The 15,780-nt window shown below is 43.9% G+C and overlaps 1 protein-coding gene across 19 annotated transcripts in view; it reads right to left on the bottom strand.

Annotated features, from left to right (window-relative positions):
* Positions 1-15,780, bottom strand: part of madd (MAP kinase activating death domain) — a 199,306-nt gene that overhangs the window by 160,047 nt on the left and 23,479 nt on the right. For all 19 annotated transcript variants that reach the window (XM_033038463.1, XM_033038468.1, XM_033038455.1 and 16 more), the window contains exon 2: positions 1,027-1,238. In XM_033038463.1, the coding sequence (XP_032894354.1) occupies positions 1,027-1,085 (59 nt within the window). In that variant the 5' untranslated portion in view covers positions 1,086-1,238. The remainder of the gene's footprint in view (positions 1-1,026; positions 1,239-15,780) is intronic.

Genomic DNA, 15,780 nt, shown 5'->3' with positions numbered 1-15,780 from the left:
GTTTTGTCAAAATAAAATTAAGATGCGCAAATGCTTGACAGTGATTTTTGACTGAAACTAGACTGGGGGAAGCTTAGAACAAGCAATTTACATTACAAGGTGGATGGTGTGGGCACATTTAGTAAAACCATTCCAACTCGGAGCTCTGGAATTCAGCAGCAAAATTATTTTCTACGAATTTTCCATGAAATTCTTCAATTTTAAGTCACAAAGTTATGGCATCAGCAGACAGACATTACTTATTTTTCTCTCATGGCCCCAACACATTTGTAAATGCTTGGTGGACAAAAATGCTGGAGAAACTCAGCAGGTGAGGCAGCATCTATGGAGCAAAGGAATAGGTGACGTTTCAGGTCGAGACCCTTCTTCAGACTGATGTGGGGGTGGGTGGGGGGAGGCGGGAAGAAGCAAGGAAGAGGCGGAGACAGTGGGCTGTGGGAGAGCTGGGAAAGGGAGGGGAAGGAGGGAGAAAGCAAGGACTACCTGAAATTGGAGAAGTTACTGTTCATACTGCTGGGGTGTAAACTACCCAAGCAAAATATGAGGTGCTGCTCTTCCAATTTGCGGTGGGACTCACTCTGGCCATGGAGGTGGCCCAGGACAGAAAGGCGTATTCTGAATGGGAGGGTGAGTTGAAGTGCTGATCAGGTTGGTTAATGCGGACTGTGCGGAGGTGTTGGGCGAAGTGATCGGCAAGCCTGCGCTTAGTCTCACCGATGTAGAGCAGTTGACACCTAGAGCAGCGGATGCAATAGATGAGGTTGGAGGAGGTGCAGGGGCACCTCTGCCTCACCTGGAAACACTGCTTAGGTCCTTGGATGGAGTCGGGGGAGGGGGGGGTTAAAGCGACAAGTGTAATATTTATGCTTGTGAACAGTAGTACTTGGTCCCCTGCATGCTGCACCTGGTGCACAGCTAAACAATCAAGTTCCTTATCACCACACCTACCCCCAAATGAAATGAAGCAATGGGCTGAATACAATCGGCTGAACCCTACCCCTAATGTAATGCTGCATGAGTCATTACCTGGCACCAATAATGACCAGATAGTCCAGTAAGCGTGGGCATGCCTTCTTTGGAGACATCCTCTTCAGGCCTCCCCTAGGTCATTGCACCAAGTCGGGAACACAGCTCACGATAGTGGAAGCACATCAGAGAGAAACTCTCTTCTGATTTCATCCAAAAGACACTGCATCTCAGATTGTGAAAAGTCACATCTTATGGCGGAGACTTGGAATCTGCAAAACAAGGTAAATTGAGTTATTAGATAACATCGAGACAGATTTATCTCACACCACGAAAAGCACACAACTAACAAATATGTACAAAGTGCAGACAGTAGATCCTTTAACAATTTTTACAGAGAAAATCACATCCAGTGGGATAATTCTTCCATGGTTCATTGACTCAAGTACAGCTGTACTAATTTCTCAGCTGGAAGTTGAGTGGTGGACAGAGTTCTCCACAGGAACCAGAAACCACTTCAAAACCTTGTACATAAAAACATTCAAACTATGGATTACCAAATGGGAAGATAAACTAGATAACACCACATGGAAGCAGTTGTGTTAATGTAGCATGTGTGTGCTATAGCAAGTGGTCGAAAAATCTTCCTCTAACAAGGAGGTATATTAAGTTAGTGTGAGCTGTGGCAATTCAATCAGCAACAAGAAAATGCTGGGGCATATCCGTACAAGGCATCTTGATCCTAACAGTAGGTAGACAAAAATGCTGGAGAAACTCAGCGGGCGAGGCAGCATCTATGGAGCAAAGGAAATATGTAACGTTTCGGGTCAAAACCCTTCTTCAGACTGATGTGAGGATGGGGGGGAGGTAAGAAGGAAGAGGTGGAGCCAGTGAGCTGAGGGAGAGCTGAGAAGGGGAGGAGAAAGTAGGGACTACCTGAAATTAGAGAAGTCAATGTTCATACCGCTGGGGTGCAAACTGCCCAAGTGAAATATGAGGTGTGGCTCCTTGATCCTAACAGTGCTCCTCAAATATTTTCAAAAAGAGTCACATAGCATAGAAGCGATCTTCTTGAACCACCACATCCATGCAGAACATCAAGTACCCATCTATACTAATCCCAAATGCCATCAATTGGTCCCTAGTTTTCTATGTCTTGGCAAAAGAAGATGCTTCTCGATGATGCATCTCAAATATTGTGATGGTTGCTGCCTCTAACAATCAGTCAGACAATGTTCCAAATTACAACCAAACTGGGTGAAGCAGTTTTTTCTCAGATCCTCTATAAACCTCAGTTGCAGCATGCCTTGTCTACATTCCTCACAATTCTGAATACCTTCAGCAGGCCTTCCTTCAGCTTCCTCCGTTGAAAAGAAATCTAGAAGCAAGGAACTGTAGAGGCTGGTCCACGTAAAATTACACAAAATGCTGGAGTAATTCAGCGGGTCAGGCAGTATCTTTGGAAAACATGCATAGATGGTGTTCCAGATCGGGACCCTTCTTCAGACAATCTATCCAGTCTTCCCTGATATCTGAAACATTCCATCCGGGCAGCATCCTGATGAATCTCCTTTGCTCTCTCTCCAGTGCAATCACATCTTTGTGAAAGCATCATGAACAGAACTATAGTCTTCCAATTACTGCCAAAACAGGCTGTACCATTACCACCTTGCTCTAAAATTCAATGCCCCTGTTAATGAAGCCAAGTTTCCCAAATGCATTCTTAATTTACCATATTTAATTGCCTTAAAATGAAGTCTCTGCTTCTTAATGTTCCCTTAAGGGCCTGTCCCACTTGGCGATTTTTTCGGCGACTGCCTGCGTCATATCAGGGTCGCCAAAAGATTTTGAACATTTCAAAACACCACGCGTCAATACGTCATCATGCCGCATCACATCACAAATTTTTCGGTGACCTGATACGTCAGTCAATGATGCCGGCAGTCGCCCAAAAAAAGCGCCAAGTGGGACAGGCCCTTTAGACCCTCCTATTTTGTTATGTATTTTTACTCTCCTCTGGCAACACAGCTGCAGCAGTGTCTAGTTCTGTGAAAGGAAAATCAAGCTTGACTAATTAATTGTTCTTTGAAAGAAGTAACATACCATGAATAAAGAGAAACCCTTGTATGTACAATTCTTGGGTTTCCAGAAACACAAATACATGCCGCATTAAAGCTCATGGGTAGAACATAGCATTGAGTAATACAGCATGAAAACAGGCCCTTTGGTCCAACCAGCATACCCCACACCTACATGGGAAAGTTGGGCTGAAGGGCCTGGTTCTGCAGTGTGACTATGACTGTATTTGCATTATTTAAAAAAAAAATCTTGCCAAATTGGCCACTTCCGCTTTTCCCCCCATTATATTCTATTTGTCAGATCCTTATCTTCATAACAAATCTCAGCCAACCAGCATACCCCACCTACACTGGTCCCACCTGCCTGTGTATGGCCCATATCCCTCCAAACTTATCCTATCCATGTATCTGTCTAAATGTTTCTTAAACGTTGTGATTGTACCTGCCTGAACTACATCCTCTGGCAGCTCGAAACACCTATCACCCTTTGTGTAAAACAAGTGCCTCTTACGTTCCTATTAAATCTTTGCAGCATAATGGTGTGGACCAATGATTGGCTGCTAACAGCAAACAAGCAGGCATAAAGACAACTTCATTCTGATTGGTAAAATAAAATTCATAGTGTGCCAATGGGATCAGTGCAGGACGTCAATTTTATACATTGTATGCAGAATACGGATGAGTGTGTTAATGGTACTGTTGCAAAACTTGCTAATAACAAAACATGGGAAAAGAAGTCACAAGAAGGTTCGAGATAAGTTATAAAGGAAAGGATCTAACAAATAGAATGTAATGTGGGAAAATGTGGAAGTGTCCAATTTGGCAAGGATTTTTTTTCTTTAAATTATGCAATTACAGTCATAGTCACACTGTGTAGAAACAGGCCCTTCAGCCCAACTTGCCCGTAACGACCGAGGTACCTCATCTATCAGGCACGTGCCGTGAGTAATTAGCCAGGGTAGGCAGTGGCTTTAAAAAATCGTGGAAACTGCGCATGTGCAGATTGTTCTCTCCCCAGTGAACTGTCAGTCGGCTTTCTAAAATAAATCTTGAAACTTGCGCATGAGCAGTAGGCTGGTGCGCCTACGCTGTGCGCATACGCAGTGCGCAGCGTAGCACATGCACGTAGTCCACAGTGTAAAGGCAGAGTTTCAGCTGCCTTTACGGACCGTTCCCACTGATGGCTTGAAGCAGCGTCGACGGCATGTGAGTACCTCATACTTCCGCGTTTAAAACGTACTGCTGATGAAAGGCACGGGAGAATTATGCCTCCCTAAGAGATCTCTTAGAGAGACATAATTCTCCCGTGCCTTTACTATTTATGACCATTTTATATATGTTTTATATATATTTTATATATATAAAATAATTACAATTTTATAATTTTAGTCAGGGTAGGCACTGCCTACCTTGCCTACCCTGACGGCATGTGCCTGTTATCTATGGTAGTCCTACCTGCCCAGGTTTGGCCCATTATACCACTAAACTTTTCCTATCCATGCACCTGGCCAAATGACTTAAATGTTGTCATTGCACCTGTCTCAACAACTTCTTCATTCCAAATACCCACCACCCTCTGTATGAAAAAGTTGCTCCTCAGATTTCTAATAAATCTTTCTCCTCTCACCTTAAATGCATATCCTTGTTTTTGATTTCCCTACCCTGGGAAAAGGACTGCATTCAACCTATCTATTCCTACCATGATTTAAGATCTCCTGTGCTCCAAAGAATAATGCTGGCCTGCCCAACCTCCCTTTATAACTCGGGCCCACAACTCCTGGCAGCATCCTCGTAAATCTTTTCTGCACCCTTTCTAATGTCATGGCATCTTTCCTGCAGGAAAGATAACATATCCCTTGACAACAGAATATTGCACTGAGACAGGAGGACATTTAGAACATAGAACAGTACAGTACAGCACAGGGATGGGCCCTTCAGCCCACAATGTTTGTGCTGAACATGATGCCATGTTAAACTGATCTCATCTGCCTGTACATGATCCACATCTCTCTATTTCCTGCACTTCCAAGTGCCTATCCAAAAGCCTCTTAAACACCATTATCCATGACCACCACCAATGCATTCCAGGCCCCCACTCATCACTTTGTGTAAATAAAAACTTTCACCGCACATCATTAAATTTTCCTCTCATTTTATAACTATGCGCATTGGGAAGCGCATAACCTGGGGGAAAAGTTCCCACTGTCTACCCTATTTATGCCTCTCATCATTTTATATACTTCTACCGCCTCTCCTTAACCTCTGACGTTCCAGAGAAACCAATGCAAGTCTATCCAAACTCTCCCTGGACCCAAAATCCTCTAATCCAGACTGCAGAGGTAAACTCTCTCCAGAGCCTCCACATCATTCTCGTAATAGGGCCACCAGAACTGCATGCAAGACTCAATATGAGCCTAACCAAATTCAAAATCGTCATGACTTCCTGATGACTATATTCCATGCCCCCAGCAATGAAGGCAAGCATAACATAGGCCTTCCTTACTACCCTATCTACTTGTGCTTCAGTGAGCTATGAACTTGGGATTCCAAGATCCCAGTGCACATCAATGCTGTCAAGGGTCTTGCCATTACCAATACTTTCCACTTACATTCAATCTCCCAAAGTGCACCACCTCACACTTGCACTGATTAAACTCCATCTGCCATTTCTCTGTCCATTTCTGCAGCTGATCTATATCCAGTGTTATGTTCGACAGCCTTCCTCCTGCCTGCCATTCCTCCACCTTTGGCGTCATCACAAACTTACTCACCAATCCATTTACACTTACAACCAAAGATCTTATAGAGAGCTCCTCTATAATCTTTGCTTACAACCAAGTCATTTATATACATCACAAACAACACAGATCCCTGCGGAATTCCACCGGGCACAGACCTCCAACCAGAATATTGACCTTCCACCACAACCTTCTGTCTTCCATGAATAAGCCAGTTCTGAATCCATATGACCAAGGTATCGTGAAACCTGTACATTGTAATCTTCAGGACCAGCCTATAATGACGGACCTAATCAAAATCCTTACTAAAACCCATGCATACAACATCCAGTGTCTTACCTTCATCAACCTCCTTCGTCACCTCCTCATAAAACACACTCAAGTTGGTATGACATGAACTGCCGCATATAAAGCAGTATTAGGTACCCAGTTAGCCCATTCTCCTTCAAATGGGCGTAAGTCTTATCTCAAACAAGTCTCTTCAATAGTTTCCCTACCACTAACGCTAGGCTCACTGGCATACAGTTCCCTGGATTCTCTCTACTTCCCTTCTTAAACAAAGTCCAGTCCTCCATGACCTCGCCTATGCCTAGAGAAGAAACGAAGATCCTCATCAAGCCCCCAACAAACTCCACTCTTCCCTCTCTCAATAACATGGGATAGATTCCTTCAGGTCCTGGGGACTTATTCACGTTAATGCTCTTCAAGAGGCTCAGCACCATATCCTTTTAGATTTCAAACTGTCCTAGCATATTGTGTAGGCAAGAACTGCAGATGCTGGCTTGAATCTAAGGTAGACACAAAATGCTGGAGTAACTCAGCAGACAGGCAGCATCTCTGGAGAAAAGGAATAGGTGACATTTCAGGTCTGAAGAAGTCTCGACCCGAAACGTCACCCATTCCTCCCCAGAGATGTTGCCTGTCCTGCTGCCTTACTCCAGCATTTTGTGTCTACCCTAACATATTTGTATTCTCCATACTGATCTCCTGTCCGTCTCAGTGAATACAGATGCAAATTACTCATTTAGCACCTCACCTATATTCTCCAACTCCAAGCATAGATAAGCTCCTTTATTCTTGAGGAGTCCTACCTTCTCCTTGGTCACCCTCTTGTCTTTAATATACGTATTAAAAGTATTGGGGTTTTCCTTTATATGACTTGCCAATTACATTTCATGGCCCCTTTTGACTTTTCTATTTGCCCACTCGAGATCTTTCCTTCTGGCTTTATATTTCATAGAAACATAGAAAATAGGTGCAGGAGTAGGCCATTCGGCCCTTCGAGCATGCACCGCCATTCAATATGATCATGGCTGATCATCCAACTCGGTATCCCGTACCTACCTTCTCTCCATACTCCCTGATCCCTTTAGCCACAAGGGCCACATCTAACTCCCTCTTAAATATAGCCAATAAACTGGCCTCAACTACCTTCTGTGGCAGAGAGTTCCAGAGATTCACCATAATCCTTCATAAACCTTCATTTCTCATAAACCCATCTGATACCACCTTCTTAAACCTGACCTATGCTTTCTTTTTCATCCTGATGAAGTTTACAACCCCTTTGGTCATCCACAGTCCCCTGGCTTTGCTGTTCTTATCCCTCCTCCTTACTGGAACATCCTGAATCTGCACTTTGATCAGCGAGCCTTTAAACTACTTCCACATGTTCATGTGAACTTACCCAATAACAACTGCTCCCAATGTACCCTCCTTAGCTCCGGCCTAATCTGTTTTGCTCCTTCCCCCAACATCCAGGCCTATCCCTATTCAACATATCTTAAAAACCTATGGCGTCTCCGTCATCTCTTTTATCTTCTATCACGTCTAAAACATCAAAACACTGGCATGTTGATCTGCCAGTCGCTTTCGTCTCGCAAACAATTCAGTAACGGCCGCATCATCATAATTCCAAGCACTGATCCAACCTCGATGTTCATCAACTCTACCCGCAATACTCCTTGCATTGAGGTAAATGCACTTCAGCCCTTCATTATCCCCATATCCATGACCAATTCTCTTGTTGAGAGATTAGAGAGCTCAGCATTACGGAAGGATCTGGGCATCCCATGATGATTCCCAAAAGTTTTGAATACAAAACATAAAATAATTATGAAACCTAACAAATTTGTTGTGCATTGAAAGGAGAACCAAAAATAAAACTAGGGAGGTTGAGTCAATTAGTAATTGGTGACCTCACACTACCTACATCTGGACACTGTGTATTGATTTTTATTTTATTTAAGGAAGGTTGTCATTGCAATGAAAGCAATTCAGAAAAAGGTTTATCAGACTAATAATGGAACGGACAGCTCGTCTTTCAAAGGTTGGACAATTATTCTCTCAGGCTACATCCTTGAAACTGTTCCTCAATGAAAGTGAGAGCAGCATCTTGAAACTGTTTTATGACAGTGGCAAATCATATTTGTTAAGCAAAGGGATGAAATGTTACACAGGAATCATTAGGATTGCAGACTTAACCTTACAATCAAATCAGCCATAAATAGTATAATATTCATCATTGGAGCATATTCATGCTATTCATTCTCTAAAATTGAATGTTAATACTATAAATGAAGTTGGTAACTATTTTGGCTCGTGGCAAATGGGTGTCACTAGCAGTACTGGCATTTATTCCATATTCTTAATGACAGAGCCTCATATTAGGCCACATCGGGTAAGGATGGTGATTCCGTTCCCCGAAAAACTGGCCTAAATGGAGAAAATCTATGGTTTAATGAATGGAAGAATGCAAAACTGGACTGGTTGTTTCCATTCTAGACTTGGATTTCAACACACCTGAAAGGAGATCGCCAAAGCAGGAAATCACAAAGATTAATATCATAAAAGGACATTCGGTGGGCGGCGCGACTTTCGTCAGCAGCGGCCTCTGCAGTCTGTCTGCGTTTTTATTATTTTAAGTCTATGTTTTTATGTAGTTTTTGTTATTTTTTGTTGGGGTATGTGTGTGGGGGGGGTGTGGGGGGGAGGGGGTAACTTTTAAATCTCTCCCTGCACGGGAGACCCGACCTTTTCTTTGTCGGGTCTCCGTTGTCGTTGGGGCTGCAACGAGGAGCGGCCTCCAACAGGAAGACCGGCGCTGTGGTGCCGACTACTCACCTCACCGTCGCGGAGCTGGCCGAGTCCAGAGCGGGTGGAGCTGTGGTGGACGCTGCTGCGACCCGACCTCCGGAGCTGCGGAGGCTGCAACTGCGGGTTTGGCGGACAGTGACACCGGGAGCCCGCGGGTCCCTGCTGGGAGACGGCTTTTCGGGGCTTCCGCAACGGCGACTTCTCCCGCCCGAGTTGCGGGGTTGAAGAGCACCTGGAGCGGGGCCTTACATCACCGCCCCGCGCGGATTGGAATGGCCGCGGGACTGCGAGCGCGCGCCGGGGGCGCTAACACCTAGAACCCGGTGCGCGACCTTGCATCACCCGGCGTGGCTTTAATGGCTGCGGGACAATTCGCCATCGCCCGCCGGGGGCTTTGACTTTGACTCTGACATCGGGGGGGGAGAGTGCAGTGGAGAGAGAAGTTTTTTTGGCCTTCCATCACAGCAATGTGATGGATGTTTATGTAAATTATGTTGTGTCTTGGGTCTATTTGTTTGTAATGTATGGCTGCAGAAACGACATTTCGTTTGGACCTCAAGGGGTCCAAATGACAATAAATTGAATTGTATTGTATTGTATTCACTCCATCATGTCTGAACCAGTTCCCTAGTATGCAATCAAAAACTAGTTTTACAACCCTGCTGTATCCACAAATATTTAGGTTGCCACAAAATGACTTCCACCCCAACAGTCATAACTCTTCTTTCCCCAATTACACCCAAACACAGTATTTGAAATCGAGATATTTAAATATATAACCTCATCACAATCCATTCACCTTTAAATACTGCCAAGGTTTTATCGCAGCCTCTACCTCCGCCCTCCAACCCCAAACACCCCCCCCCCCCCCCCACCCAGAATAGTGTTACACATTTTCCAAGCACCATACTCCACCCGTCAGAAAATTCTCATGCACTCTGGGTCACCACCTACTCCTCTGCATTCTAGTGCCTCAAGTGATCAAGAGATATTTTATGAGATAACTAAGAGCTCTACTCAGTATACTTTATAGTATGTTCAGAGTGCTTTCACATGCAAGGGAAAAAGGTTGATAATCTGTTTACCAGCATCCAGCTTCGATGTCAAATCATAACGAATAGCAATTGGCATAAGAATTGTTGGTGTAATTGCAATGTGAACCTAATAAATCAGCCAATTACAAATTCAAATCTCTCGGGTACTAGGAATCAATTGGTGGAAAAAAAGAAACCAAACTGCCAGATAAAAAGGGTCCCAACCCAAAATGTCATCTATCCAGGTTCTGCAGGGATGCTGCCTAACCCACTGAGTTACTCCAGCACTTTATCTTTTTGTAAACCAGCATCAGCAGTTCCTTGTGTCTACCTTATTTAATGCATTTAATAAGTGGATTATTACTACAGGGAGTACAGCAACAGTTATTACTGTAGAAAGTTGGTTGCAAAATGCATGCACGTATGGGGTCTCCAGCCTCTAATCTTACTAACTACACAGCCGGGCACGCATCATGTGAAAGATAACTATTTTTCATAAGTATATGATGCTTGCATTTCGATAGACTGGCATTCATTAGGGACCGTCAGCATGGTTTTGCATATGGGAGATCGTGTCTCACAAATTTGATTGAGTTTTTTTAAATGTATCCTAGCAGGTTGACAAGAAAATATCTGCAGACATAGTGTGACAGTAAGGTACCACATGATAGGCTGCACTAGCCCATCAGTCAGAATATTGAGTACAGAAGTTAGGAGGTCGTGGTGCAGTTGTAGAAGCTGCTGTTGAGACTGCATTTAGAGTATTGTGTTCAGTTCTAGACACCATATTATAGGAAAGATGATGTCAAGCTGGAAAGGGGACATAGAAGATTTGCCAGGATGTTGCTAGGACAAGAGGGTCTGAGCTATAGGGAGAGGTTGAGTAGGCTGAGACTCTATTCCTCAGAGCGCAGGAGGAGAGGGATGATCTTATAAAGGTGTATAAAATCATGAAGAATAGTTCAGGTAATGCACAAAGTCTCTTGCCCAGAGTAGGTGAATCGTGGCCAGAGGACATAGGTTTAAGGTGAAGGGGAAAAGATTTAATAGAGATCTGAGGGGTAACCTTTTCACACAAAGTGTGGTGGGTGTACGGAACAAGTTGCCAGAGGAGGTAGTTGAGGCTTGGACTATCCCAATGTTTAAGAAACGGTTAGACAGGTACATGGATAGAACAGGTTTGTAGGGATATGGACCCAACGTGGGCAGGTGGGGAATAGTGTAGCTGGGACATGTTGGCCGCTGTGGGCAAGTTTCCACACTGCATCACTCTATGACTCTATTGAATCACATGGGATCCAAGGAGAGAGGATCCAGATGATGAGGATGAGCACTCACAACTGTGCAACCATATACAAATCTAATTCAATTTTCAAATTCGCAGACGACACCATCATTGCGGGCCGGATATCAAATAATGATGAGTACAGGAAGGAGATTGAGCACCTTGTGTCCGGTGTCGTGGCAACAACCGTTCTCTCAATGTCAGCAAGACAAAGGAGATAGTGATCAACTTCAGGAAGCGAAGCAGTACACATACCCCAGTTTGCATTGACAGCGTTGAAGAGATGGTTGAAAACATCAAATTCCTAGAATTCCATATTACCATCAAATTCTGCTGGACACCCATATTAAAGCAACGACGAAGAAAGGATACCAATGCCTCTACTTCCTTAGAAGGCTTAGGAAGTTTGGCAAGTCCCCTATAAATCTTGCTAATGTCTACAGATGCACCATAGAAAGCATTTTATCAGGATGAATCACAGCTTGGTTTGAGAACAGCTCCATAAAAGACAGCAAGAAATTGCAGCGAATTGCGGACGCAGCCCAGACCATCACACAAAACAACCGCCCTTCTAATGACTCCATAATGACTAATGACTCCATTCATACCTGCTGAGTTACTCCAGCATTTTTTGGTTTATCTTCGACGCCTACCAGAGGACTGGGTGAAATACAGAGTCCAGCAGAGGAGGACAAAGGGCTTAAATAGGAAAGGGAAAATAGATTATTAAAGAAAACTGTCAGGGAACATAAAAACTGACTGCAAAAGTTTTTATAGATATGTGAAGAGAAAAAGATTAGTTAAAACAAATGTAGGTCCCTTGCAGTCAGAAACAGGTGAATTGATCATGGGGAACAAGGACATGGCAGACCAATTGAATAACTAGTTTGGTTCTGTCTTCACTAAGGCTTGTACTCGCTAGAATTTAGAAGATTGAGGGGGGATCTTATAGAAACTTACAAAATTCTTAAGAGGTTGGACAGGCTAGATGCAGGAAGATTGTTCCCGATGTTGGGGAAGTCCAGAACAAGGGGTCACAGTTTAAGGATAAGGGGGAAATCTTTTAGGACCGAGATGAGGAAAACATTTTTCACACAGAGAGTGGTGAATCTCTGGAATTCTCTGCCACAGAAGGTAGTTGAGGCCAGTTCATTGGCTATATTTAAGAGGGAGTTAGATGTGGCCCTTGTGGCTAAAGGGATCAGGGGGTATGGAGAGGAGGCAGGTACAGGATACTGAGTTGGATGATCAGCCATGATCATATTGAATGGCGGTGCAGGCTCGTAGGGCCGAATGGCCTACTCCTGCACCTATTTTCTATGTTTCTAAATGGTCACCAATCTCCTTATCCCTAATCGGCCGAATCAGTGCTATTAAAATGTTTATCCTGTTTATTTTTGTATTGATTTCAGATGATACCAGTTTTTATTTCTAAATATTTTTTTCATATTATTGACTCAAAAATTTCTTCATATATATGGCAGAATAAAAATCCCACACTAAGTGAAAAATAGTTACAGAAATTTTAAAAAGGTTTGGCATTGCCGAACCTTAGATTTTATTATTGGGCAGTTAATGCTCCTTATTTTTAACGTTTTGGACAAAAGATTTAGAAGATACCCAATGCCCAGGATGGATAAATCTTGAACGTGATTCTATGCAAGGGTTATCATTGGCTTATATCCTAGGGGCCTCGTTACCTTTTACAATTACGAGATTGAATAAATACATGATAAACCCAATAATATGACACACATTGCGAAAATGGTTTCAATTTCGTAAGATTTTTGGATTGAATGATTTCATCTTATTGAGTCCTATCATATCTAATTTTTTCTTCCAACCTTCTAGTACTGATCAAGCCTTTCTGTTATGGAAGAGGAAGGGATTAGCAGTTTTTCGTGATTTGTTTTTGGACGGTTGTTTTATGTCTTTTGAATAACTCTCCAATTAATATAATCTACCTAACACATTTTTTAAGATATTTACAAATCAGACATTTTTTGAAGGCTACTCTACCCTCTTTTCCGTTATCACATCAAACCGAAATCTCAGAAAATGTTTTACATTTGAATCCTTATCAGTGCACTGCTGAGACTGTGGAGGACAGATTGCAGAGTAGATGAAATCAGAAACTGTTTGGGAGATGCGAGCCTGGGGATTGTCTGTGGGGTCATGGTCAAGGGGTACATATAAGGTGGTGTCCGAGACCTGGCGCCTGGCCTCAAACACGGGAGAGATCAGCTCGTCAGACAACAGCACCTCCCTTGTCGATGAGTTTAATGATGATGGCAAGATTGTTTCAAAGTGAATGGAGGGCCGTAGGTTTGAGGGACGAGTGTGGAGTGGGTAAGGGAAGTAGAAGTCAAAATGGTTGATGTCACGCCATCAGTTAGAAATAAAAAGGTCTGGAGACAGAAGGAGACTTCGGCGAGGTACTGTAGTAGTAAAAGAGCGTGAAGGACAGCAGGACCCAGAGGTACCATTATAGCAGTTCTCTGTTGGAAGGTGGGAGCAGAAAGAACCAAGAGAGTCAGCATGTAGTGTTGCTGGAGCCAGCATTGCAGAGGCTCCTGGCCTGCAAATTCAGGCAGGTCAACAGCTCGGGCCTGCTGGTGGATGGGGAGAGGCGAGGATCAACATAATGAGTGGTGAAGGTCACAGTTATGCAAGACACTGGGTGAGGCTGCAGTTGCAGTATTGTGTTCAGTTTTCAGTATTGTGCAGATGACACAAAGCTAGGTGGCAGTGTGAACTGTGAGGAGGATGCTATGCAAATGCAGGGTGACTTGGACAGGTTGGGTGAGTGGGCAGATGCATGGCAGATAGAAACATAGAAACATAGAAATTAGGTGCAGGAGTAGGCCATTCGGCCCTTCGAGCCTGCACCGCCATTCAATATGATCATGGCTGATCATCCAACTCAGTATCCCGTACCTGCCTTCTCTCCATACCCTCTGATCCCCTTAGCCACAAGGGCCACATCTAACTCCCTCTTAAATATAGCCAATGAACTGGCCTCGACTACCCTCTGTGGCAGAGAGTTCCAGAGATTCACCACTCTCTGTGTGAAAAAAGTTCTTCTCATCTCGGTTTAAAAGGATTTCCCCCTTATCCTTAAGCTGTGACCCCTTGTCCTGGACTTCCCCAACATCGGGAGCAATCTTCCTGCATCTAGCCTGTCCAACCTCTTAAGAATTTTATAAGTTTCTATAAGATCCCCTCTCAATCTCCTAAATTCTAGAGAGTATAAACCAAGTCTATCCAGTCTTTCTTCATAAGATAGTCCTGACATCCCTGGAACCAGTCTGGTGAACCTTCTCTGCACTCCCTCTATGGCAATAATGTCCTTCCTCAGATTTGGAGACCAAAACTGTACGCAATACTCCAGGTGTGGTCTCACCAAGACCCTGTACAACTGCAGTAGAACCTCCCTGCTCCTATACTCAAATACTCGATGCAGTTTAATGTGGATAAATGTGAGGTTATCTACTTTGGTAGCAAAAACAGGAAGGCAGATTACTATCTAAATGGTTTCAAGTTGGGAAAAGGGGAAGTACAACAGGATCTGGGGGTCCTTGTTCATCAGTCAATGAAAGTAAGCATGCAGGTAGAGCAGGCAGTGAAGAAAGTGAATGGCATGCTGGCCTTTATAACAAGAGGAGTTAAGTATAGGAGGAAAGAGTCCTTCTGCAGTTGTATCGGGGCCCTACTGAGACCACACCTGGAGTATTGTGTGCAGTTTTGGTTCCCTAATTTGAGGAAGGACATTCTTGCTATTGAGGGAGTGCAGCGTAGGTTTACAAGGTTAATTCCCGGGATGGCGGGACTGTCATATGCTGAGAGAATGGAGAGGCTGGGCTTGTATACTCTGGAGTTTGGAAGGGTGAGAGGGTATCTTATTGAAACATGTAAGATTATTAACGGTTTGGACACGCTAGAGGCAGGAAACATGTTCCCGATGTTGGGGGAGTCCAGAACCAGGGGCCACAGTTTAAGAATAAGGGGTAAGCCATTTAGAACAGAGACGAGGAAACATTTTTTCTCACAGAGAGTTGTGAGTCTGTGGAATTATCTGCCTCAGAGGGTGGTGGAGGTCGGTTCTCCGGATCCTTTCAAGAGAGAGCTAGATAGGGCTCTTAAAGATAGCAGTCATGGGACATGGGAAGAATATGGGGTACTGATTGGGGATGAGCAGCCATGATCACATTGAATGGCGGTGCTGGCTCGAAGGGCCAAATGTCCTACTCCTGCACCTATTGTCTATTGTTTTGTCCACCCTGCTATAAGAAATATGCCGTTAATAATAATAATAATAATAATAATATATTTTATTGTCATTGCACATCAGTGCAACGAGATTTAGTATGCAGCTTCCAACCGATGTAAAAGAAAAGTAAAATAAATAAATAAGCTGCGTGACGTGACCATCCGAGGGAGACAGTCCAGTGGGGATGGGGGGCACTCAGCAGGGCCGGTTCAGAGCCGCTATAGCTCTGGGAATAAAGCTGTTTCTGAGTCTGGAGGTTCGGGCGTTGGAGGCCTTGTAACGTCTGCCGGAGGGAAGTAGTTCGAACAGTGTGAGG

Source organism: Amblyraja radiata, chromosome 20, assembly GCF_010909765.2.
Source record: "Amblyraja radiata isolate CabotCenter1 chromosome 20, sAmbRad1.1.pri, whole genome shotgun sequence".
Taxonomy (NCBI): domain Eukaryota; kingdom Metazoa; phylum Chordata; class Chondrichthyes; order Rajiformes; family Rajidae; genus Amblyraja; species Amblyraja radiata.
Note: the sequence above shows the minus strand (reverse complement) of the source record. Positions and strands in the feature narration are given on the sequence as shown.